Raw genomic sequence first — 24,536 nt, forward strand, 5'->3', positions numbered from 1 at the left:
CCCCGCGGGGGCTAGCCTTTCCAAGTCCTTCCAGTACCCGCTAAAACCCTCTTGCTGGTACTGCGTACCCGAGGGCACCCCCCTACTTGCACTCCTGGTGCTCGCCCACGAACGGTTGTGCCCAAATAAATGTGTTAGTGCCTAAGGGGCCACAAGGCCTCCTCGTGGTGTTTACCTTAGACCCGCGCAGCCGCAGTAGGAGGTGGCGGGGCAGGGCCACGTTGCGCTCGCGCAGATTCCCAAGGGCTTGGCAACAGCCTTCCCTACGCCGCGCGCGACGCCTCGGCTCGCTCCTGGTGCGCACGCGCTGGGAGCAGATGCACGCGCGAGCCACCCTCGCTCTGTCGCGGGGCTGAGAGCGAGGCGCGCTTGCCCCGCGCCAGGGGAAGCCGTAGCGGCGCGCTCGGAGGGAAGCCGCCGCCCAGGCCGGGGGATGTTCGTGGCGCGCAGCATCGCGGCCGATCACCGCGACCTCATCCACGATGTCTCCTTCGACTTCCACGGGCGGCGCATGGCGACCTGCTCCAGCGACCAGAGCGTCAAGGTGCGGGGGCCCCGCCGCTGCGTTCCTGCCGGGCGTCAGGGCGCGCCAGCCGCTCAGTCCCGGGGAGGGCGGGAAGCGGGGCCCCGGGCGGCGGGCGGGAAGCACCAGGCTCAGCCGTGCCGTGGGAGCTCCCCCCCTCTGCCGTGTGCGGCGCTGAGGAGCGGCCAGGCCTGGGCCGCCACGCGTTCCCAGTGCGGCGAGATCGCCTCTGCCGCCCTGGGCCGGGCCTGCCGCTCCCCGCCACGGCCTCCGCGGGGAGGTGCCCAGCGTTGGTGTTTTGTTCGTCTCCTCCTGGCAGCTCCCTCAGAGCCACGGTGAGGGGGGCAGCCAGCCAGCCTTTAACCCCTGGCACGTGTGTCGCGCACCAACTAACTAGCGAGCCCTTAGTCCTGGTCAGAGCGTCAAAGGCAGCCGGTGTGAGAGTCTGCGGGCAAAAGAAAGGTAGTGTCCGAGCACCTTACTGGGGTATTACCAGAGCAGTGAGGAGGAAGCCACAGTGAGGAGGGTCCGAGTTTTGTTGTAATTACTGTAATAAGTAAACGTAAGAATTGTCAATTGTTAAAACTAAGAAATCAAATACACAAGTCAAGAAATGCCAAGTAGTCAGGGTTCTCCTGCCCAGGTTTAGCCACAGTGCACTATGGTGCTGTATTCTATTTGCGATTTTTTACCTTGCTGTAATATATTATGAATGATATATATTATTACACATACCATAAAATATACACTATAAAAAAGACTAAGTTTTACACTTTGCAGAGGAAACAAGAATAGAAAATATTTTGCATGTTGTTGTGTTCATATTGCTTTTGGAACTGTCAACTTTTGGCATTTCCTGACTTGCAAATACATGATTTTTCAGGCTTTCTTTTATATAGTTAAGATTAACATATTGCATTTACATTTATTCTTTTTAAAGAAAAGAAAATGTTAACAGGTTCCTGTAGAGGATGGATGTGACAGTAAACTTAACTTTTCTATATTGTTTGGAAGATTTAATAGTACTACTGTATGTGATTTAAAATTAAGCTGAGGTAACATAAAATAATGAGTTAAATGTTTTATCATGTATGCTCAGACAGGTACTTTGATAATTCCCACAATTTTAAAAAAATACTCAACTTTCACATTTAATTTGCTTTTTCCTCCCTAAGTGAGGATTAAAATCATGGCAAATTGGAAATGTATAGTATCAGTTGCTTTTAAGTTATGTGAAGTTAATGGAATGCTGGTCAAAGTCTTGAAGTTATATGCTTTTGCTGCTCAAAAATAACTTGACCAGTTTACCTCAAACTTAAAAAAACCACCAACCTTTGATCTGAGAACAAGTTTGTAAAACTTCTGCCTGAAGAAAATGCGCTTGAGAAAGTTACAGGTGATTGATAAAAGTGGGAAATATGCTTGAGAATAGAACAGGGTTCTCAAACTGGGGGTCGGGATCCCTCAGGGGTCGCAAGGGTTATTACATGGGGGGTCATGAGCTGTCAGCCTCCAACCCAAACCCCGCTTTGCCTCCAGCATTTGTAATGGTGTTAAATATATTAAAAAGTGTTTTTAATTTATAAAGGGGGGGGGTCGCACTCAGAGGCTTGCTATGTGAAAAGGGTCACCAGTACAAAAGTTTGAGAACTACTGGAATAGAAGGTTTAGCTCTAGAGTTCATTGCGTGAACACTAAACTATTACTTTCCATTTATAATAGTACCTTTTTATCAATGTTAAGCTACAACTTTCAGCACTGTATTTGGAATGCTAAGATTTTACCATTTTAAGGTTTTGTTTACAGTTATATAGTTATCTTTTCTACTTGGACACAGTGGAACATTTTGGATTTTTCTTTGCACAAAGTAGCCTTACAGTAGTAACCTTTTAATTATAATATAATTTTACACACATGAAGGCAGTCATAATTTCACATCTTAGTTATTATAAGCTTTTACCCTGAGTGTAACAGAGTGTGAAACTAAGATTTTTTGGAATTCTCATGCTCTTCGCAGATTAAGATGAAGTGAGCAGGCTGTGTACCTTTATTAATAAATTCTTTTATACAAAAATAAATAAGGCTCCTATTTTTCAAATGGCTTTTATGACCTTAGTCCTGCAACTGCCTCCATGTAGATGCAAGGGTATGTAGGAATGGGCAGGGTTTTCAGGGGGAAAAGGTTACTGCATGGTATATGTGGATTGTGCCTCTGTGTACAAGGACTGTCTTGTAAGCTTTGCTTACCTTCCATTTCTTGCAGGAAGAAAATGCTTAGATTAACGAAGTATATGATTGCATTTTGGTTTCTTAATAGGTTTGGGACAAAAGTGAAAATGGGGATTGGCATTGTACTGCCAGCTGGAAGGTAAGCATTATTATTTCAGTATAACTATGAATGGTTATGCCAGTATTTTGTCAGTAAATCATTTTACTGAAGTATTTGCTGGCTCATAGTTTTGTATAGTAGAAACTCCCTGATTATCATCTTGCTAATCTGCAAATCCAATTGTTCTCATTTTAATAAGTCCACCAGTCTCACCCCACTTCTCAAAGTTTTAAAGAGCAGAGGCTGTAGTGAGGTCTTTTACTATAGACTTTATTACATTTACAGATATGTTTAGTAAATGTGCAGTAACTTCAGGAGCCAGAAGGGAGAAAATACAATAGAGAGTTTTGGTTATTGTTGCTCAGACTTTGCAGTGTGTCGCTGGGACTATTTTCTAGTTCAGGGGAGGGCAAACTATGGCCTGCGGGCCGGATTGCCAGCCCTGTGGCGCAGCAGGGCTCAGGCAGGCTCCCTGGCCCCGCGCCGCTCCTGGAAGTGGCCGGCACCATGTCCCTGTGGTCCCTGGGGCCGGAGGGGGTGGGGGCAGAGGGTTCAGCACGCTGCCCTCGCCTGCAGGTACCGCCCCCTGCAGCTCCCATTGGCCGGGAACGGGGAACCGTGGCGGCAGTGCATGGAGCCCTCTGCCCGGGCTGTAGGGATGTGATGCTGGCCATTTCTGGGAGCGGCGGGGGGCTAGGGCAGGCAGGGAGCCTGCCTTAGCCCTGTTGTGCGCCGCTGCCACCCTGCAGCTGCTCAGGGTAAGTGGTGCCGGGCCGGAGGCCACACCCTGCACCCTTGCCGCACCTCTCCTGCACCCTGAGCCCTCTGCCACACCCTGCACCCCTCCTGCATCCCAACCCCCTGCCCTGAGCCCCCACCTAGACCCCCTTCCACACCTCTACCCCAGCCCTATATTCATGGCCTTGCATGCAGTTTTCCCACCCAGATGTGGCCCTTGGGCCAAAAAGTTTGCCTACCCCTGTTCTAGTCTCATTATGGGATATGAAAATGAAAGTGGCAAAAAGTCATTTTATCAACTGTTATAGGTAGAGAGCCCTGCGGAGATACAAAATTTATCTCCGCATCCAATCTGCAAAAATGGTCTGCGGGTGTCCGCATCCACAGATGTATTGCAGATATCCATGGATTTGAAGGGGTCTAGTATTAGGACATGACTTTTCCGTATTTTTTTTCTGAGAAGAGCTTCTCAGTGAGGCCAATCCACATAGTTACACAAGAGTACTGAGGTGGTCAACTTTTGAGTTGTACTGTAGTTTGTATAATAGGAATTAGTGTATCAAAATCTTGTAATTCTAAAGATGGAAATCCAAGTGAAGCTTTTGGAGTCCTTTCCTCTTAAGAAAAGAAGTAGGCAGCCAGAGAGACTTGAAAAAGGAGCAGCAGGCAGGAAGTAAAATCAGCTGTATTCAGTATGGACTTTGGAGAAGTGCCCATGAAGCCAGAGATGATGGCAGCAGCATATGGCAGTTTAAAATATAGCTTTAATTTCTATGTTAAGACATATTCTTTAGCTTCTTAACCACTTCTTCGAATTTAGGGGTATAGTAGTAATTTCTAAACTTGAGAAATAAACCCATATACTTTATTGGTTAACTTATAGTAGTTAATCTTTCCAGGTATTAAGGAATTTTGAACATGGTTTTCAATAAGTAGTGTAGCTGATGTAGAATTTGGAGCCTTGTAAGTGAGGATTCACTTCAAAGAAGTACTCTAAAAGCCTTTTAGATTTGTTACTTTTTGCTTTTATAGCTGTAATTTCTTACCTCCCTAGAAAACTTGATAGTACTTAAAAATAAGATATTAACTTTAAATTTCCCATGATTCCAAGTGAAATACGCATTCTGTAGACTACAATGTTTTTTTTTATTTCCCAGACACACAGTGGGTCCGTGTGGCGTGTGACATGGGCTCATCCTGAGTTTGGACAGGTCCTGGCCTCCTGCTCTTTTGACAGAACTGCTGTAGTATGGGAAGAGATAGTGGGAGAGTCGAATGATAAACTTCGAGGGCAGAGTCACTGGGTGAGACCTGAAATGTTGTTGTTAGTTTTGAGACGCACATACTTTAATTCTCCTATATTTTATGCCTCACCTATTGATCCTTAAGTATTAAGGACCACAGATTTCAGCTGCTAAAACTCCAGAATTAAATAGAGGACTGAACTTGGCTAAATTAGAAATTGTTCCAAACTGCAAGTTATTGTAATCTGGTGGGAGTTTTCTTTTCTTCAACCCATTTTCGATTCCCAAATAGAGCTAGAGAGAGTGTGCCCTTTTCTATGGAGCTTTTCTGTTAATATAGAATAATAGTAATTTATTTGACAGTTTCCCTTGTTAATTTAGGATTGTACTTTGTCTAGGCTCGTTTTAAATGACTGGCATGGTTTTCAGCATGCAACCTGACAAATAGATGTCGCTATGAAGAAGTGTTTCCTAACATCAAGCGAAAATGTTTCCTTTTGTCAACTTCATTATAGAGTGATGTCTGCAGCTCTAAATTTGCAACCTTTTTATATTATACATTTTACTTTGGTATCCCCTCTCTCTGTTCAAAAAATATCCACTGGGGAAAAAGTGTTTACCTCAAAATTCTAATGTTCCGTATTGCACAGTAGACCCTTTCTATGCAGCAGGAATCCCAGAATTATGTAGGACTGTTCCCACCTACCCCCACACTCAGTGCAGCATGTAACAATAAGTGTGGTATCCTTTATTATGATATTCAGCCCATTTTAGGCTGTTACCAATTTTATCGTGCAAAACTTCTGTATTGAAAATGTATAATTACACTAAATATGATGGGCGGGGATAAAATTGAAGGTTTGACTTCTGCACAGGGGATATTTATGGCTTTTGGCACTCAAAAACAGGGGTAAAAGCTGATTTGGTGGTTTTTTGGTGCACAGGAAACAGGTTTTGATACAGGTGAGGAAATGTATCTCTGTGTGCATGCATATGCTCTCTCACCTTTTTGGCAGAAGGGGTGATGACTCTAAATATGGGGGAAGGAATTGAAATTTCTCATCCCAATAAACCTTGACAAATTATCTGCCCCACTGTAGCTACCTGAAACTATCTCCAAGAACAAAGTAGTATATTATCTTGATGTTTCTGCTGAAATGATCAACAGTGAAATAGTTAACAATATTGATATTTGAAAGCATCATCATTAGGCCTCAGAGTCAACATATGCACGGAGCATTTCACGTCTCCCGGAAATATGGTTTCAAGATGTCTGCAAATTCAGGCACATATACTTGTCAGTGCACATTTGTTCCACATTTTCAAGATTGTTTCCAAACTTAGAGCTTGATGGTATTTGCTGGCCTACATACATAGTTTGTACACTGATTTAACTATTTGGTTAGAAACTGGTTTTGATAAACTTACCAAATCAAGCTATATCAATATTAACACTTTTATATGGCTATAACTGTGCCCACAATAGATTGGACTAATTTAACTGTATGTGTTTCTTAACCAGTATAGTTACACTGGTGCTGAAGGTGTCTGTAGGCAAGCCGTTAGGGATTTTTAAGATGAAACTCTAGACCTTGGAGCACTAGTATATGACAATTTATATGGCCACATAATTGCATCTTAAACTGGTGACTAAATAATTGATGGACGCTCAGAAGCATTTTTTTCTTTAACGATTACTGCATTTACTTTCAGGTAAAAAGGACCACTCTGGTAGACAGTAGGACATCTGTTACAGATGTGAAGTTTGCTCCCAAGCATATGGGTCTTATGTTAGCAACTTGTTCAGCAGATGGCGTAGTGAGGATATATGAAGCTCCAGATGTTATGAATCTCAGTCAGTGGTCACTGCAGCATGAAATCTCATGTAAGCTAAGCTGCAGTTGCATTTCTTGGAATCCATCAAGGTAAGTTATACAGCATCACTAAAACAGGTTTAAAGAATGAATGGAAGAAAAGTCCAAAGATAAGTTTGTCTAAAACTTATTAATGCAGAAAAAATACAAAAGATTTTGTCAGGTTTAGAAGAAAACTTTTAGTAAAGACTTTGACCTAGTTTGGTTGGATCAAATCATAAGTGTCTGAGAGTTTGAGAATGAATGATAATTGTGGGGGTAGGGGAGTAGTGACCTCTACATTAAGCTTGCCTAATTTTGTTATAAAGGATTCTTGAGAGCTTTCTTTGAGAAACTCTCCTTTGTTGTTTTCAGCAGGCCGTTGATATTTAACAGGAGGAATCTCTTTGAGCTACAGAAGTCTTTCCTTTGTTTCATGAAACAGCATTCAGATTTGCCTGAGATACAGTGTTAAATATTACCATTTCCTTTCTGTCACTTGTATTCTTCAGGAAAATGTTATAAGACTTCCCAAGTCACTGAACATTGAGGCCAGGTTGATGCTTCTGCTAAAGCAGTAACACATGCTGAACAGGGAATACCCAGTGACCTGTCAAAGCGGACTTTGCGGAAGGAGGGGAACTTTAAAAGAGACATGGTCTGGGCTCACTCCGTAAACCCTATATGGCCCCATGGGGGAAGCGGCTCCTCCATCTCTTAGGGAGGGACGGAATGGAAGACAGGATGGGTCCCTACCAGGCTACCCCTAGACCCAGTGCATGACACCAGTCTCCTCTCTGGGGGGGAAACACTTGGGACAAGAGTTCCCCCAACACCAGGATTGGGGCAAGGAGACACAGACAGGGCTACAGTTCCTTGGATTTTTCACCTTTGGATGTGGCAACCCACCCCTTCTTTTGAGACAATAGTCTTCTCCTGGAGACAGCGAATGTGTTTAGCTCACATAGTAGTAATCTGTGCTTCAGTACTGAAGGTTCAGGTTCAGACATTCCTGATTGATTATGTGAGGTGGAAGCTGTTAAAAGTTATACAGTTTATTTTACCTTTGACTTTACTTAAAAACCCTAAGAAATTACACATCAAATGAGTAGTTAAAAATGTTATTTAGGTTGCAAAGACAAACACTTGCAAGTTAGGAAATGCCCAATTTATGATTACAACCCCAGTTCTATCTCCATGTGTATATGCATTTGTCATAAATATAAAGGGAAGGGTAACCACCTTTCTGTATACAGTGCTATAAAATCCCTCCTGGCCAGAGGCAAAACCCTTTCACCTGTAAAGGGTTAAGAAGCTAAGGTAACCTCACTGGCACCTGACCCAAAATGACCAATGAGGGGACAAGATACTTTCAAATCTTGAGTGGGGGGTGGAACAAAGGATCTGTGTGTGTGATGCTTTTGCTGGGAACAGATCAGGAATGCAGCCTTTCAGCTCCTGTTTAGTAAGTAAGTAATCTAGCTAGAAAATGCCTTAGATTTCCTTTCGTTTAATGGCTGGTAAAATAAGCTGTGCTGGATGGAATGTATATTCCTGTTTTTGTGTCTTTTTGTAACTTAAGGTTTTGCCTAGAGGGATTCTCTATGTTTTGAATCTGATTACCCTGTAAGGTATTTACCATCCTGATTTTACAGAGGTGATTCTTTTATCTTTTCTTTAATTAAAATTCTTCTTTTAAGAACCTGATTGATTTTTCATTGTTCTTAAGATCCAAGGGTTTGGGTCTGTGTTCACCTGTACAAATTGGTGAGGATTCTTATCAAGCCTTCCCCAGGAAAGGGAGTGTAGGGCTTGGGGGTATATTTTGGGGGAAGACGTCTCCAAGTGGGCTCTTTCCCTGTTCTTTGTTTAAAACACTTGGTGGTGGCAGCATACGGTTCAAGGACAAGGCAAAGTTTGTACCTTGGGGAAGCTATTTAACCTAAGCTGGTAAGAATAAGCTTAGGGGGTCTTTCATGCAGGTCCCCACATCTGTACCCTAGAGTTCAGAGTGGGGAAGGAACCTTGACAGCATTATATGATAGTCTTCAGTTTCATGCTGTTTTTTCCACAGTCTCATTCACTGAGGAGGATGGTCATTCTGGGGGACAGAATGATGGTTGCACGGCCAGCTGAAAATCTGCCATTTCTTAACTTTCAAGTGCTTGACTTTGCAATCTAATTAACATTTTTAATTTTTTAAATCTGTAATACTTAAAATAGCTTAAATTGTGTTACGCATGATAGTAATTTGTAAATGTAATGGCACTTATTTTTCACTTGTAGCTCTCGAGCTCATTCTCCGATGATAGCTGTAGGAAGTGATGACAACAGTCCAAATATACTGGCTAAGGTTCAGATTTATGAATACAATGAAAACACCAGGTAAACTAAGGAATTAACCAATACAGTAGAACTTCAGAGTTACAAACTGAACAGTCAACCACACACGTCCTTTGGAACCAGAGGTACAGGATCAGGCAGCAGCAGAAACCAAAAGAGAAAAAAAAGCAAATACAGTACTGTTAAAAGTAAACTACTAATAAAATGGAAAGCCTTTTTCTTCTGCATTGTAGAGTTTCAAAGCTGTATTAAGTTAATGTTCAGTTGCAAACTTTTGAAAGAACGACCATAACGCTTTGTTCAGAGTTACAACACATTTATGAACGGCCTCCATTCCCGAGGTGTTCGTAACTCTGAGGTTGTACTGTATAATCTTTATAATGGGTTTAGAATGGCTATTTGCTGGTTTATAACAACATGGTGATTAAATAATTCTTACTATTGTGCATGGATAGAAGTATAAAACGTGTACATTGTGAGAAGTTTGAAATGATGTTTTAAATACTGCCTCATTGTAGTTGTTGCATATATTCCTGTATCATGGAATGGGTAGAAGGAGAAGAATCTCAGAATGTTGGCTGATGTTGCACATCATGGTTATGGACCATGGCTAGTGGTGCCATTCCGAACACACAAACCCAATGAGTGTCACGAGGATTTTCACGCAGAGATCTGAGGCCCCAGTCCTGCAAAGATTTACTTAATGTGCTTAAAGTTAAGCATATATACATATAACTCTTAGCAGGATTGGGGCCAAGGTTGGTATAGTCCAATGTGCATTGTGCTTGAATACCATTTTTTAAATGCTAATATGAACAATGATTGTTACTCCATAACCTTTTAAAAAATTTATTTACATGTAAAATATTTTCAAAGTTGATGGTAGAAAATCCTGTGAATCATCAGCATTCTTTGAAATCTATTAAGAAAGCATTAGATTTGTTAAATTTATGGACTCCAGTAAGAAAATGCACAGATGTGCATATGAAACCTCAATTTTATGAGAAACTATTTAATTATGTGATCACATTAGAATCTTGCTTTATTCAGTGTGCCTGTTGGATAGTGCCTGTTGGATAGGTATGAATCCTCAGGAAAATCCTGAGGATTCATACCTCATTCTGGGCCAGATTCTGTCTGCAATGACAGTAGAGCAAATCTAATATTATTTACTCTGATAAAGCAGAATTGGACCGTAGTACAAAAGATGCTTATTATATAGCAAATGAGGCAGACAATTGAACACAGATTACATGAATTAAAAGATATTAATTTGTAACTATAAAATTAATAATTTTTCTTTTTAATTTATATTTGATTGCTGGACCCTTCTCTGTACAGTAATTCCCTCTGTCTACTGCATTTATTTGCATCACTGGCTATGATGTCATCACTCATCAAACAAATAACCTGTCTGTTGCTCCTCAGGAAGTATGCAAAAGCAGAAACTCTTATGACAGTCACTGATCCTGTACATGATATTGCATTTGCTCCGAACCTGGGAAGATCCTTCCATATTTTAGCTGTAGCTACCAAAGATGTACGAATTTTCACATTGAAACCTGTAAGGTGAGCTTTTGAAGCAGACTTCTTAACATGAAAGCATATAGTTGTGTAGTCTTAGGCTAATATGCTCTGGAGATCAAACAAAACATTATCAGTACTTAATACTTGAATAAGCCTATCCAGAAAGGGTTGCTCTTAGCAGTCTATTAAAGGCAACCAATGAACTAGCACAACAAAATTTTCTTTCACCATCATTTACTATTACTTGTTTGAGAAAATATTGTCACAAACCTTCTTGGAAAACATAGCTTCCCTTTGTTGTTGCACATTCAAGACAATTTGTATTTTCTTTGGTCAGAATTAGTAATGTTTGTTGTCTTAAAATACAGATGCATGTAGAAATTTTTACCTGCTTTCTTTTCTTAACAGGAAAGAATTGACTTCTTCTGGAGGACTAACAAAATTTGAAATTCAGATAGTGGCTCAGTTTGATAATCACAATTCCCAGGTCTGGCGAGTGAGTTGGAACATTACAGGCACAGTGCTTGCATCATCTGGTGATGATGGCTGTGTTAGACTATGGAAAGGTAAGAGTTCTGTGGGGCACACATTAAGCTATTTTAGGTTGCTTTGTCAATGCTGAAAGATTGAAGATTGACCTGTACTTATGGGAAAACTTAATTGTTTTCTGGAATGCAAGTTCCTTTGAATTGGTTCGTGGACTGTAAGACTTTCTATTGCTGCATGCATTTGGAAAAGAAAATAAATCTTTTGTTTGCTGGCCGTCAGAGGGCACTTGGTTTGTTTGATTAGAATACGGTAATAGCCAACAGAACTTGTCTTCTGAATTGTTCAGTTTGTTCTAACTAAGGTAGTAGAAATTAATGTGACCTTTTATCTCATGAACATGTCTACTGCAGTCAGGAATAAATGTCAGATGTATACAAAACTCTAAAATACCAGAGTTACAATTTCTGTCTTCGCCTGATGGCAGAAGAGTGAAAAACCTACAATCCCCAGATCCTGCTCAGGGAACAGTACAGATACTTAATCTTTAATGTGTCCAACTAATACTTTGTAATGTTATCAGTACTAACATTTTTGTATGTAATTACTTACAGGAAGATTGAACTTTACAACTTTGTATTTTACTGATTTACTGTACAGTGAAGTTTTCAAGCTTAATAAAGAGGAAATTGCAAAAAATAGAGTGGGAAGAGAATGTCAACAGTTAAAGAGCAAGATCCTCAGCTGTCTTAAATTGTCTCCTCTGACTTTGGTGGCACTTCACCGACTTACAGCAGCTGAGAATCTGTCCAAAATGTTGTAACCTTATCAAATGTTCTTGGAGATTAGGAATGGAAATAAAAACTCCTTTTTTTTTTTTTTTGGTAATTTTGCAGCTAATTACATGGACAACTGGAAGTGTACTGGTATACTGAAAGGTAACGGGAGTCCAGTCAATGGTAGTGCTCAGCAAGGAATGTTTAATGCTTCTCTAGGTTCAGCCAATACAAGCCTACAGAATTCATTAAATGGATCAGCTGTTGGCAGGTAGGCTAATTTATACATAGTGTATTCAAAATTCCTAGAGTCTATCGTTTGTGTACCTATTTCACTGTTAGTTTCACTCAATTCTGATGTGTCTCTTATGGTTTTTAGGTGTGGTAATATTTGTTTTATTATTGCACTAGTGTTTTTTTCTATTATGCTAAAATTTAGAAAAGTGCTTACTAAATTCTTTGTAAGGCAATCATAGATTCCAGCATATAGCAGGTACCCTTTTTCAGGGCTCTGTGTACTCTGCAGCACAATGGGACCAAATTCCACAGCAGAAATTTCCAAATTCTTCAGCAAACATTATTTTATACTATCATGGTGAAATAACCTTCATTTCCATTCTTATGCAAATACAACTGTGGTTCATAGTTCAAAATATTCATTCACATAAAATTCAGTAATTATTTTTATGGCGATTATTTTTGAGGATGGGTATCTTTCCTGTGCTCTCCAGGTGGCCTGGCTCCACAACCCAAGCCTTGGCTCCCGCGATGTTGTCCAGGAGGCCCAGCTCAGAAGCTCCTTCCCTTGTGTGTACGAGGGAAGGGGGAAGCTTGTAGGCGGCTTCAGCGGGTTATCTCCCTGATTTCCCAAGTGTCGGCTGCTACTCTGCTATCCTGGCAGCCCAGCTGGCCAGCCTATGCTTCTGGCTCCTCCTTCTCTTGGCTGTAAGCTGAACTCCAGCTCTGGCCCTCAGTGGAACAGTGCAGGGATCATGCACTATAACCTAATTAACTCTCCTTTGTGGGGAAAGCTAGAGAGCCAAGAGGCAGCTGCAGACCAAATCCCAGGAGGACAGGAAGACAAAAGTCAGCTGGTTGCAGCAAAAATGTTGAACTCGATATCATCTTGCAAAAATTCTGTATTCTACAGCTGTGGAATTGTAGACTCCACAGGGCCCTGACTGTGATGGATGGGACAGTTTACACCTCTTAGAGCTATTGTTTCAGGCTCTCGGCAGACTCAGGCAGCCACCACTTCATTGATGTATGTTTCCAAGGTTATCTTCACAATTCTAAGGACTAGAAACATACTTTTAAAAAAAGAGAAATGTAAGATTCTTGTTCACAATTCTGCAGCAGGGGTGAATTCCACTGTGAAGTCTACGGCCATGGAATCTCTGACTATACTGGGTCCTGTCCTTTATGATAGAGCCTTACTGTGTGAGAAAGTATTTACCTACCTATTTTGCTTTGTGATTACATTGGTTTGAAAGTTAGTGTAAAAATCATAGCTATAATGTGCTTTAGTGGATTTTAAGTTTAAAACAAAGCTTATATTAACTACTGACCAAATTGGATTGGACCACCATTAGATTGCTTTTTAGGCTGATTTTCAATGCACTGTACATTTAAGCAGCTAAGGGACAGTTAAACTATAATAATATTTCAATCTTTGGAAAATCAAATTTATCAGAATAAGTACATCATACCACTTACGCTTTCCAAACTCTGGGTTAATGATAAAAATAGTTTTGGAATGACTGAAACATGAAAATAAATAACTAGAAACACTCAGTAGTGCTGTGTTCTTATTGTGCTGATAACCACGTGTGCCTAGATTTGTGATGCATTTTCCCTTCTCCATTTGTATTATGTCCTTTTTAACAGAAAACAGAGCTGATATCAACCTAACTGGAGTAACTTTGCTGTTTTGCTGCTTGTTGCATGCACACAGGAATGGAAAGAGAACTTTATTCCCCTCCCCAACGCCGTTTGACCTCTCCCAAGACACCAGCAGCTTGATAACTACTAAACGCAATTCAAAAGGCCTTTTAAAAAATACACTGTATACCTTTTTGTACTAGCCATTGCAGTTTGACACTGTTGGAACTTCTGAAAGAAAGATAACTGGAGAGGGTTCTTGTTGAGACAGATTTCCACAAAAATAGGTTCTCTCCCTCCCCTTCCTCCCAGAAAGCTCATGAAACTAATGGACTAGTATATGGGTTAAGAGGATTTGTTGTCCTTAGCTGGGGTGTGAGGAGGGAAAAGACTGCTTAATGACCATTAAAGTCAATTAATTTTCATTAAAATTGTTTTGAGTGTTGATTTGTTTTCCATTTTGTAGTGTTCAAATATATAATTGATTCCTAAACATTACAGCTTTGTAATTACTTTGTAATATACTGAAACTGTTAATCTTAAAGGAATAAGAGAACAGTGTGATTTGACAACTGTACAGATAATAGCTTAACTTAGTGTGGTGTTACAAAACATTTCTTTGAAATGAAGCAAGTGCTGTCATTCTTTCTTCAGGCTCACTAAAAATATTTTTTTCTGATATGTGCTTGTATGTTCCTGTGGTGTAATTCCAGGGAGTAGTTATGAGTCCCTCTGAGCACAACATTCTGAAATTGACAGTAATCTAGAAAACACACAAATTCAGATCAACATGCATCTTTAAATATGGATTGTCCCAGGATTTTATTAATTACTTGGCCATGCCATTCTATAAATATTCTCAGAGCAAAAAGTAAGACAGATAATGTCTACAAATATTTTAATAGTTCTATTAAAATGCATAAATGTTACGGGTAAGTCTTAATAGAAGTTGGCAAAACAATTACATGAAATGGCATACTCTGAGCGTTGTGTTGAACAGAAATCTTAAGCTTGTTCTGAGGTTTCTGCAGAAATATGTAAATACATACAAAGATTGTATTTAATTGAAAAGAGTAGTCCTTCCTTGTAAATGTATATTGTGATATCTAAGTATTATAAAAACAATCTCATGTTTTTACATCTGTTGTAGAAACTTGCAGTAAAATTGATCTGAGTTGGATGCAAATGCAGCATGTGTACTTGCATAATATTTAATGTCTCCCTGGTGTTGCAAATGAAGCATTATTAAAGTCTCTGTTAATAAGTTGCATGAAATTCTAGGAGAACTGTGTGCATCAAAGATGTTGATAGCTGTGTTAGAAAATCCTTTTAATTTGCAAAGTAACTGGTTTCTGTGTAAAATGCATATTAGGAATGTCTTTATAATCTTTTATGAGGCTTTCAGTTGAAAAGAGTATACTTTTTTTCCTTAAAGAACAGTTTCCAGACTTGTTCAATCAATCTTGTTTTGAATGAGGGCCTTGATTTCTGCTGTTATGTTTCATTGGTTTTGGCATGGATATACTGAAGCTTTTTTTTTCCAGCATGTCTTTTCTCCCCTTTGGTTCTCCTTGTATTTACTACTTTTCTCTTTTTCTTCTGTGTTTTTTGTTTTGGTGTTTTGTTCCTGTCTTAATTGTTTCAGGTATTTCTTTCCCCCTCTGGATTCCCCACGAGCTGGATCGAGATGGTCCAGTTATGCCCAGCTCCTACCTCCTCCTCCTCTGATAGAGCACTCTTGCGATGCTGACACTGCCAACCTCCAGTATCCTCACCCAAGCAGACGATATATCTCTCAGCCTCTTAACCTTTTACCTGAGAACGAAGGGGTTTAATATACATATTTAAAATAAATCCTAAAGGGCCTTATTCAGATGCTTGTAAATGCTTCAGTTTTTGGCTGCTTTCATTTTTCACTTTTCCTCCAAAAGATTTTCAAAAATCAGGGCTTTCTTGCATGTTTTGCAAACACCACAGTATTTGGAACCTAATGTTTGTGCTTGTGCATCAAAGGGATATTAGCTCTATTGTTTTGTACCCTTTGATGAACTATGACTACACACAAGCAGCATTAACTGTGAGCTCTCTCTCGCTCTCTCTCTAGAGAGAGAGGGCTGACTTTAAAGTGCCTCTCTAATAGTTGGGGGTTTTTTGTATTCTGTTTATTGTGGTGGTGAGTTTGATGACACATTTATTGATGTGATATATTGTATTACAAAGTTCAACATTCCTTCAAGAAACTGTTCTAGAGCTCTAAAAGATAATTGGAATTGACATCTAAAATAAAAGAAAATATTCCTGTATATACTACAGTAGAAGTTTAATTAGGCGTGTTTGGTCACTTAGAATTTTCCACCTCCATTGCATAAAATAAATTTTATAATTAGGTAGATCAATTAAATTTACTTTAAAAGATTTGTATTTGCTTTTTTTATCAAAAGGAATACTATTATGACAAAAGAGCCTTTCTGATGCAAATATCTAATCTAATACACACTTATAGTGGGGCACATGTGGGTGAATTAAGCAACTTTTTCTTCAGAAGGCTTAAAACTCAAATTTAGTGTATTGTTTCCTTTAAATACATACTAACAGCCAAATCTTGTTTAAAAATAAGACAGCTTGCTGATTGTGACTACTATAGTTGAGTGACCACCAAAAGTCTTGTCCGGTACACTTTTACTGGCTTATGATATATAAAGAACAGAAAGTAAGTTCCCCCCCCCCTCATTTTTAAATTGGAAATGCAGGTTTTGTATGAAATTACATCAAAAGGGGCCAAATGTGTGAAAGGTAAGGAAGTGAGAGGGGAACTTTTTAAAATGATTGTCACTGACTTTTTTGTATACTCAGTGATAAGCATTTTACATCACAGATGTCTTAAGATTCAATGCCTCCTGCCCTTTCAGTTGAGGTGCAAGGCACTGATAAACATCCTCAGAGCAAAAAAACAGCGGAGCCTGGTGTTGCCATTCCCAATATCGAAGATTTTTTAAAAAGCAGAAAAACAAGTTAGACCTTTGTGCTAAATACCAAAAATGGTCCAAGCCCAATTACTCAAAAATCAATAACAGATTATCTTTAAGACTGCAAAACAATTGCTGTTCTACCCCTTATTTTAACATACTACAACTTTACACAATATTTGAATTGAAATTTCCCAATATTCTGCAACACTCAAGCACATGCTTTATTAGTGTGTGAGAGTATTCCCATTCACTTCATAGGGTCTGCTCCCCTTTTAATGTTAACCACGTGCAGAAGTGTTGGTAGAATTGAGAACTGCTTGAAGTTGACTGCTTTTTGTTCTATTTTAAGTTACAGCTTCTGGTTGCTGTCCTGAGAGTGACGAGTAAAAAGCTTATGCAGTGTGCAGTTGGGAAAAACAAACAAAACCCCAAAACACTTCTTTGCCCAACCAGTATTCAGTGTTACATCTTCATGATAACTGAAATGCCTGAATGTTAGAGTTTAAAGTGTGGTATGTAAGTTAACCTTTATGATGATGATTTTTAAAATAAAGTATAAACATTTGAAAATGCTGGACTAAAAATGTGCACTAGCATAACATTTTCTGTTATCTCATACTTTCAGTGTAGATGTGTATGCACAGGTGCTTGTGTAGCTATTGGGTATAATGAATTTACAAGCTCAGCTGCTCAAGCAAGAGAAGATTGTTCCACATGGCATGGGTTCTTCAAAAAAGAATTTCTACACAAACAAATGCAGAATAACAGTAGTGAAAGAGTGAATCCAGATGATTTGTGGTGGTTGGGGATCATTGTATCCACGCAACTCTGGGTATTTTTTAAATAGCATTTTCGGCAGATATCCCATGCTGAAGTGGCTCCAATCCAAATGCATTTATGAGGAAGGGACACTGCCACTTTTCCCCCATGCAGCAGCAGGAAGCCATATTGTAGCAGGACAGTCCCCCCCCAAGTGTAAGGTTTATGCTTAGGGGAATTTTGTGCCCTAAAATGAAAAATTCTACACAAAATATTTAAAAACTAATACACTATAATCATGGCAGCTTGTTATTTTGGGAATTTATTTCAAAATACTTGTCAGCAAGTATATAACGATACAAAGTCAATGAAGGTTTTCTGACAAATAAGGTTCCTTTCTAGGCATACTAATACAGAACTCTGCATAATTCATTTAAACTACCCTACAGAAACTTATTTCCGGCACCCCTCAGAAGCAGTGCAAAGGCTTGGGGGAGTTGGGGATAATGGAGTAGCTGAGGAAGAGGGAAGTAATTGCTAGGAAAGAGCCTGGGAGTGAACCTGGAGGGCTGTTAGGTGTCGATAGGAGAAGCAGGGAACTGGGTTTTTTGGGGGGAGAAGGCTTGTTAAGGACGGGGGGAGCCTTCCCTAGGCCGCCCCCCTGGCTGACCCCATCTCTCCTGTTCAGTCAGGCACATCTGCCTGTGTCCCCATGTGCCCCTGTACCCCCACTCAACCACCTCTCCTTCCTGTCCCAGTGTGTCCCTGCACCTCCCTCTCCCCATGTCTTTGTGCACCTGCACTTAGCCACCCTTCTCCCCCTATCCTCATGTGTTGCTGCACCCCCATGTACCTCCCCATCTCCCTGTATCCTTGCACTTCTACACCTGGGGCTTAATGCTGTCACCCTTCTAGCTGCTGTGCCCCCACCCCAGACTGTGACCACCCAGCAGACCTGTATACCCTATCTTCCTGGTAACCCATGTCTCCTTACCTGGCCCCAAAAGCAGGGCGCAGTGAGGAAAGCAGCCTCTCCATGGCTGGCTGCTCTGACCCAAAGCAGACTGCTGTCTTTTCTGGTACCACAGCAGCCCGTGGTGGTCAAAAGGTGTAATTGCAGTACATCCCAGGCAGAATGTATTTCCGGGGGGCCTTAATTCTCTGTGTGTGCAGTGTCCTGGAGTAAAGTTGCTACTGCTATCAGCACAGGTGGAATGGCCACATCACCTCAGTGCTACAGTATGGGGCTGTGGCTATGGCCTCTAGCAGGGGTGGGCAAACTTTTTGGCCCAAGGGCCACATCAGGGTATGGAAATTGTGTGGTGGGCCATGAATGCTCATGAAATTGAGGGTTGGGGAGCGGGAGGGGGTGAGGGTACTGGGGATGAGAGGTTGGGGAAGCAGGAGCATGTTCTGGGCTGGGACGGAGGGGTTTAGAGGGCAGGAGGGGGATCAGGGCTGGGGCAGGGGTGCAGGCTCCGGGCGGTGCTTACCTCAAGCAGCTCCCAGGAGCAGCGGCATGTTTCCCCTCTGGCTCCTAAGCGAAGGCACAGCCAGGCAGCTGTGCTTGCTGCCCCCTCCGCTGGTTCTGCCCCTACAGCTCCCATTGGCTGCAGTTCCTGGCCAATGGGAGCTGCGGGGGTGGTGCTTCGGGTAGGGGCAGCATGCAGAGTCCCCTGGCTGCCCCTACGTGTAGGAGCTGGAGGGGGGACATGCTTCTGCTTCCGGGAGCCGCGCGGAGCGGAGCAAGTCCCCGGCTGGCGAACCGGAGGGAGCAAGCCCTGGTCCCTTCTCCCCAACGGGATCTTGAGGGCTGGATTAAAATGTCTGGAGGGAGGGATGCGGCCCCTGGGCCGTAGTTTGCCCACCCTGACCTATGGTGTGTAAGAGTAGAAGGGGTGAGTGTGAGTAAGGTAGTCGATAGCGGAGACTGTGCTCTTCCAAAACTATAGTAACTTCCAAGGATAAGCTTTTTTCTCTGTTGTCCTAAATAGTATTTTGCGTGCTCTTCATACGTAATGGCTTCAGAGGCTGGTTCTTATGTGAGTTGCACCTTCTCTTCTCAGTTTTCTTAGTGTTGCTTAATTTTTGAGTGTTTTGTATTAATTTAGTCCTAAAAATACGATATTTGGGTTACTAATCTAGTCCAAGAAGCACTTTCTGGTGGTACACAGAAAGTTGGCTGCTCACAGGGTGCTGGCTCTTGTTTTCAGCTAAGAGAAATTAAAGTAGAAGGAGGGGGAAATGAAATGACCAAAAGTAAACAGTGAGGTTTATTTTCTTTAAAAAAAAAGACAAAACACATGGAACTGAGACAAATAAAAATATGGTAAGTACTTTTGAAATACTATTTTTCTATGTAATTGCTGTAGCAGCCAGCCAGACGTTATGTCCTTTATGAAGAAGAGGGAAATGTCAGGGAATGGAAAACTAGAGTCAAAGTGTTTGTGAAAAAATTGGTCTAGTAACATAGGGCGTGCATTATGAAAAAGTTGGGGAACCACTCAACTAGTAGCATCTGCCTACCTAACAGCTCCATGATCTGTTATTCTAGTATAGATTCTCGACCTGTTCCAGACTGTAACCCCAAGAACATTTGGAATTACCCTCCCTTCTAGCCCTCAAGAAAAGGACGGTGGATGGAACATCCTATGCCCCCCAATCCAGTTTTGTAAATATGTTCTTGTATGTTTGTACTATTACTGCCCAGTACTGGAGGGAATGCCAGGCTTATGATTGTACAGTCATGTTGCCCATTAAAGCATGTGGCCTATAGAAGATAAGCTCTAACTATAGTACTAACACAAAAACATAAATCAGTCATGGCAAAATAGGTGCTCAGAGGAACCTACAAAACAGAATTCAAAACCTGACATGAAATTTTTCTTTAAAATATAACTTTGGGAAGAGAAAAGCCTTAATCTAAAACAGGAACGCTAAAGGAAAGACTTCAACTAGTATTTTTTTGACAAAAAAGAGAACCTGTTGACGATTGTGCTTCTGGGATTCACTACCTATGTATGGTAGCCACTGAACTAGTAGCAATTTTTCATTATCTTGAGTATTTTTTAGAGCTTCTACGGTCTTATTTAGGCACTTGTCCAAAAGTCATCTTATTTTCCTACCTATATGAGGAAGTACTGCTATTCCGTATTTTCCATTAACAATCCACCAGTCACACTTTTTCCTCAAAAGAAGCTGTATTTATAGCTCTCCAGCATGAGAGTCGCTATTCTATCCAATGAATAATGTATGTTAGAAATATCTCCTTTAAAAGCCTTGGAAGTTTAATATCTGTATTTTGTAGTAATGAAATGTTTATGTGCACACAATAAGATATTTGAAACATTTATCCCATAACTTTTTTTTACTGTTAATTCAGTGTTAATGCAAAATAAATGTATTGCAGGCTCAGGATCTCAGAAAAGATGTTTTTGCGTGGTGGTTCTATGCATACTGTTGAATTGTGTGTGGAAATTTGGGTTTTTTAACTTTTAGATCACAATCAGGTATGCCGGTTAGCCATCTGCAGTGTGTGTGAATTCTGGCCCATCTCATGATTCACACCGTATCTATGACAGGTTTCAGAGTAGCAGCCGTGTTAGTCTGTGTCCGCAAAAAGAAAAGGAGTATTTGTGGCACCTTAGAGACTAACAAATTTATCTGACCATAAGTGAGCTCACGAAAGCTTATGCTCAGATAAATTTGTTAGTCTCTAAGGTTCCACAAGTCCTCCTTTTCTTGTTGCCGTATCTGTGGTATCCCAAAACAGCTATTTCACACAACTGGGTCACTAATGCAGCAGGTGCAGCTAGACAGCTCTAGAAGTGTATTTAATTAAGTACCATGTGTCATAACAACTGCTCCCAGCAGGAACTCAAAGGCTGTCCATAGGGCACCCTGCCTTATGCTTCGCATGCTAGGCTCTCAGGGAACGCAATATGGTAGGGCCTCCTGCTTGACCTCAGCCTTCACAGGAAGGCGCACATTGCTTCTGAGGAGCCCTTGCGCGCGAAGATGGGTGGGTCCAACTCTCTCCCTCCTTCCCACCGCCCCGACGGGCTGGGCTGGGTGTCACTCATAGCAGCCGGGGGCGGGGTTAGTGACGTCATGCCTCTCTCCCCCAATCACAAACCCAGTCCCGGCTTTTATTTTTATCCTGAGCTGCCTAATGCCGATGGCCAGCTCCCGCTTTTTTTTTTTTTTTTTTCCCGGTTCCTTTGGCCTAGCCCCCAGACTAGCACACGCAGCCTTGCGCTGCGAATGCGCGCCCCCCGAAGGGAGAGAAAGAGTCGCAGGGCCTGGTGGGAGCGTGCGCGCGCACGTGCGCGCGCGCCCTGGGCGGGTCTCGCGCTACAGCCGTTCTCGCGCACAAATCCGGCGGAGCGGCGGCTGCTTCCCCCGCCTTCTGCGCTGGGGCTGGTGAGTGAACGAGCGAGCGCGGCGCCTGCGGGAGAAGGTGGAGGGAAGCGGAGCGACGGTTTGAAGTTGTGGCGGTTGGGTGGCTGGGCTGCTCCTGTCTCCACTTCTGTCCGTGCGGGGGGAGGTACCGGTGTCGGGTCCCGGCTGCTTCCTGCTCCCCCGCCCCAGGCACACGCGGCAGGGCCGGGCACTCAGGTGCGTGGGGGGAAGCGGGGGCGTGAGGCTCGCTCTCTGCCCCGCTCCCCAGCCGTCCGGGGGAAGCTGTGCCCCGGACCCCGCGGGGCGCCCCCGCAGGGAGGCTCCTGTCCCAGCTCCGCAGAACTCCCGTGTCCCTGCCCCGCTGCCCGGGGCTGTCTCTGGGGCTGGCGGCATGAGGGAGGGGTGGAAGGCCGGACTCGGTTGTAGCCTGTGGCTGGCTGTTGAATGGGCAAAGTGATACGAACTAACCCAGGACAGGGCGTCCTTATTCTGGACTGAGCGTGTCCGCATGGGGAGCGGTACCGGTGTGAGCCTCCTGGGGTCATTGGGCTGGGCAGATGAACCCTCACTCTAGCTCAAAGGTAGGCAAACATTTTGGCCCAAGGGCCACATCTGGGTATGGAAATTGTATGGCGGGCCATGAACGCTCATGACATTGGGGCTGGGGTGCAGGCTCTCGGTGGCATTTACCTCAAGCAGCTCCTGGAAGCAGCAGCATGTTCCCGCTTTGGCTCCTATGCAGAGGTGTGGCCAGGTGGCTCTGTGCACTGCCTTGCCTGCAGGTGCTGCCCCTGCAGGCAATGGGAGCTGCAGCAGTGTTCTGCAGAGCCAGTTGGCTGTGCCTCCACGTAGGAGCAGGAGGGGGGGACATGCCACTGATTTTGGGAGCCGTGTGGCGCGGCCCCTGACCCCACTCTCCAGCTGCAGCGTAGCAAGCCCCAGTACCCAGTGGGAACTTGAGGGCTTGATTAAATAGGCTGGCAGGCTAAATGTGGCCTGCGGGCCGTAGTTTGCCCTCCCCTGCTCCATACCCTACCCCTTCTGATTCAGCAGGTTTAATGACATCTAATGAAGGTAATGCTTTACATAGGTTTTTTTTTTTTTAGGCTCCATCGGGTGCTTGAGGCTTGTAGATACAGGAAGATGCTGTCTGCTCCAAGCAACTTTACAAGCTAAATACAGGTCAGGCACCTGAGGGCTCTAACGTTTAGGAGTTAATGTCTCTTAAAAAAAAAAAAGGTCTTGATCTGTGCCTTCTTGCTCAAAATACTGAGGAAGAAGTTTAAATGAGTTTGTAGATATAGTTGTGCTTATGTCAGTAAAGGATATGGTCAGTGTATTGTCTATTTTTTTATCGGAAACAAACAGGGAGCTGTAACAAATTACTTACGTTATTGTAAATGCAGTTGATTTGCTCTTGTATTCAGATGTTCCTTAATCAGGATGAGTTCTGCTGTCAAACAGTCTCTTCTGTGGCACCTGTCACAGTCTAGTAAATTTACTATCAGTTGCTCTTGACGTTTTGAGATCATCCTACTTAGAAAGTACAAGCTGACTTCTTGTCCCACCGTGCTGCTTTTTGGTAGTAGTAAAATTGATGTTTAGTGGCTTCCCAGTTAAACTTCAGTACCTATTCCAGTGCCAGAATGTGATCCTGTTGGGTGATAGTTACTTTCTTACCTTAAATAACAGGGGCTGGTTGTACAACTCAGGGTGTTTTCTCTGTGCACCTTGAAAAAAATCACCAGTCTTACACTCTTTTTTTATTGATTTTTTTTTAAAGACTTTATTAATATGGTGTTGAAGATCTTGGATGGAGTGCGGTGAACAGTGAAGGAGATAGAAGCACAAGGAAACTAGCTTTTTACTTTAATTGGGTATTCTAAATGTTTTATTTTAGTGGATGTGAATCTGAAAGTTTTTGAAATTGAGTTTAAATCTCCCAAATGCTTAGGTAAAGCACACTTTAAATAACATGCCTGAAACTTTAAGGTGAAGGTTTTCAGCTCCCTTGTTGAATTTTTATGAGGGGCTTTTCCGCATAGGTGACATTGATTATAAAAAGTAATAGTGAAACTGTTTATATTCAGAACTGTCAAATGCATGTTTTCACTAGCATTCTGTAACTCCTTTCAGTTCTGACAATGTTGTGTATTAACGACAGTAGGTATAAAATTTAAACAAATGTAACTTTTTAAAAACAGTGGTTTTATTTGGATTTGGAAGTAAATTGGCTTGAAGACTAACAAATGGATAAAATGTCGGTTGTTTTTTTTGGTGAAAGCCAAAGGAAGCATACTGTCAGCTCTTAGATTTTTCTGATTTTATTTTGAGTGAGTGTTAGAACATTTGGACTCAACCACTGGTTTAAAGAATACATTTTTTTGCTATACATGCAATATTTTAGCCAACTGTATATCTATGCTAGATTTTTTAAAAAATATATGAAGAGTACTGTTGCAGTTGGCAGTCAGCAGAACCACCTCCAGACCTTGTGTGTACTGGTGACTTTAGGGAAATCTAGCACTGTTTAGCCCCCAGTGGTGCTAGTAATAGTGTGGTCTGGTTACCAGTGATTTTGTCATTATTTAACTTTGTGGTATAGATGACATGTTGGAGTAACACTGCTGACTTGATAAGCTTAAGCTAATGCTGTTAAAGTAACTACTGTTAGTAGTAAGAAAAGGAGTACTTGTGGCACCTTACA

At 42.0% G+C, this 24,536-nt stretch overlaps 1 protein-coding gene across 1 annotated transcript in view; it reads left to right on the top strand.

Annotated features, from left to right (window-relative positions):
* Positions 1-203: 203 nt before the first annotated feature.
* Positions 204-24,536, top strand: part of CEP192 (centrosomal protein 192) — a 211,938-nt gene continuing 187,605 nt past the window's right edge. Inside the window, 14 exon segments of the mRNA XM_074943491.1 lie at positions 204-544; positions 2,841-2,891; positions 4,748-4,894; positions 6,548-6,759; positions 8,974-9,072; positions 10,459-10,599; positions 10,966-11,123; positions 11,940-12,090; positions 15,346-15,529; positions 20,927-20,937; positions 21,658-21,774; positions 21,776-21,850; positions 22,936-22,962; positions 22,964-23,011. Of these exon segments, the coding sequence (XP_074799592.1) occupies positions 434-544; positions 2,841-2,891; positions 4,748-4,894; positions 6,548-6,759; positions 8,974-9,072; positions 10,459-10,599; positions 10,966-11,123; positions 11,940-12,090; positions 15,346-15,529; positions 20,927-20,937; positions 21,658-21,774; positions 21,776-21,850; positions 22,936-22,962; positions 22,964-23,011 (1,532 nt within the window). The 5' untranslated portion in view covers positions 204-433.

Source organism: Natator depressus, chromosome 2 (assembly GCF_965152275.1).
Source record: "Natator depressus isolate rNatDep1 chromosome 2, rNatDep2.hap1, whole genome shotgun sequence".
NCBI classification, from domain to species: Eukaryota; Metazoa; Chordata; order Testudines; family Cheloniidae; genus Natator; species Natator depressus.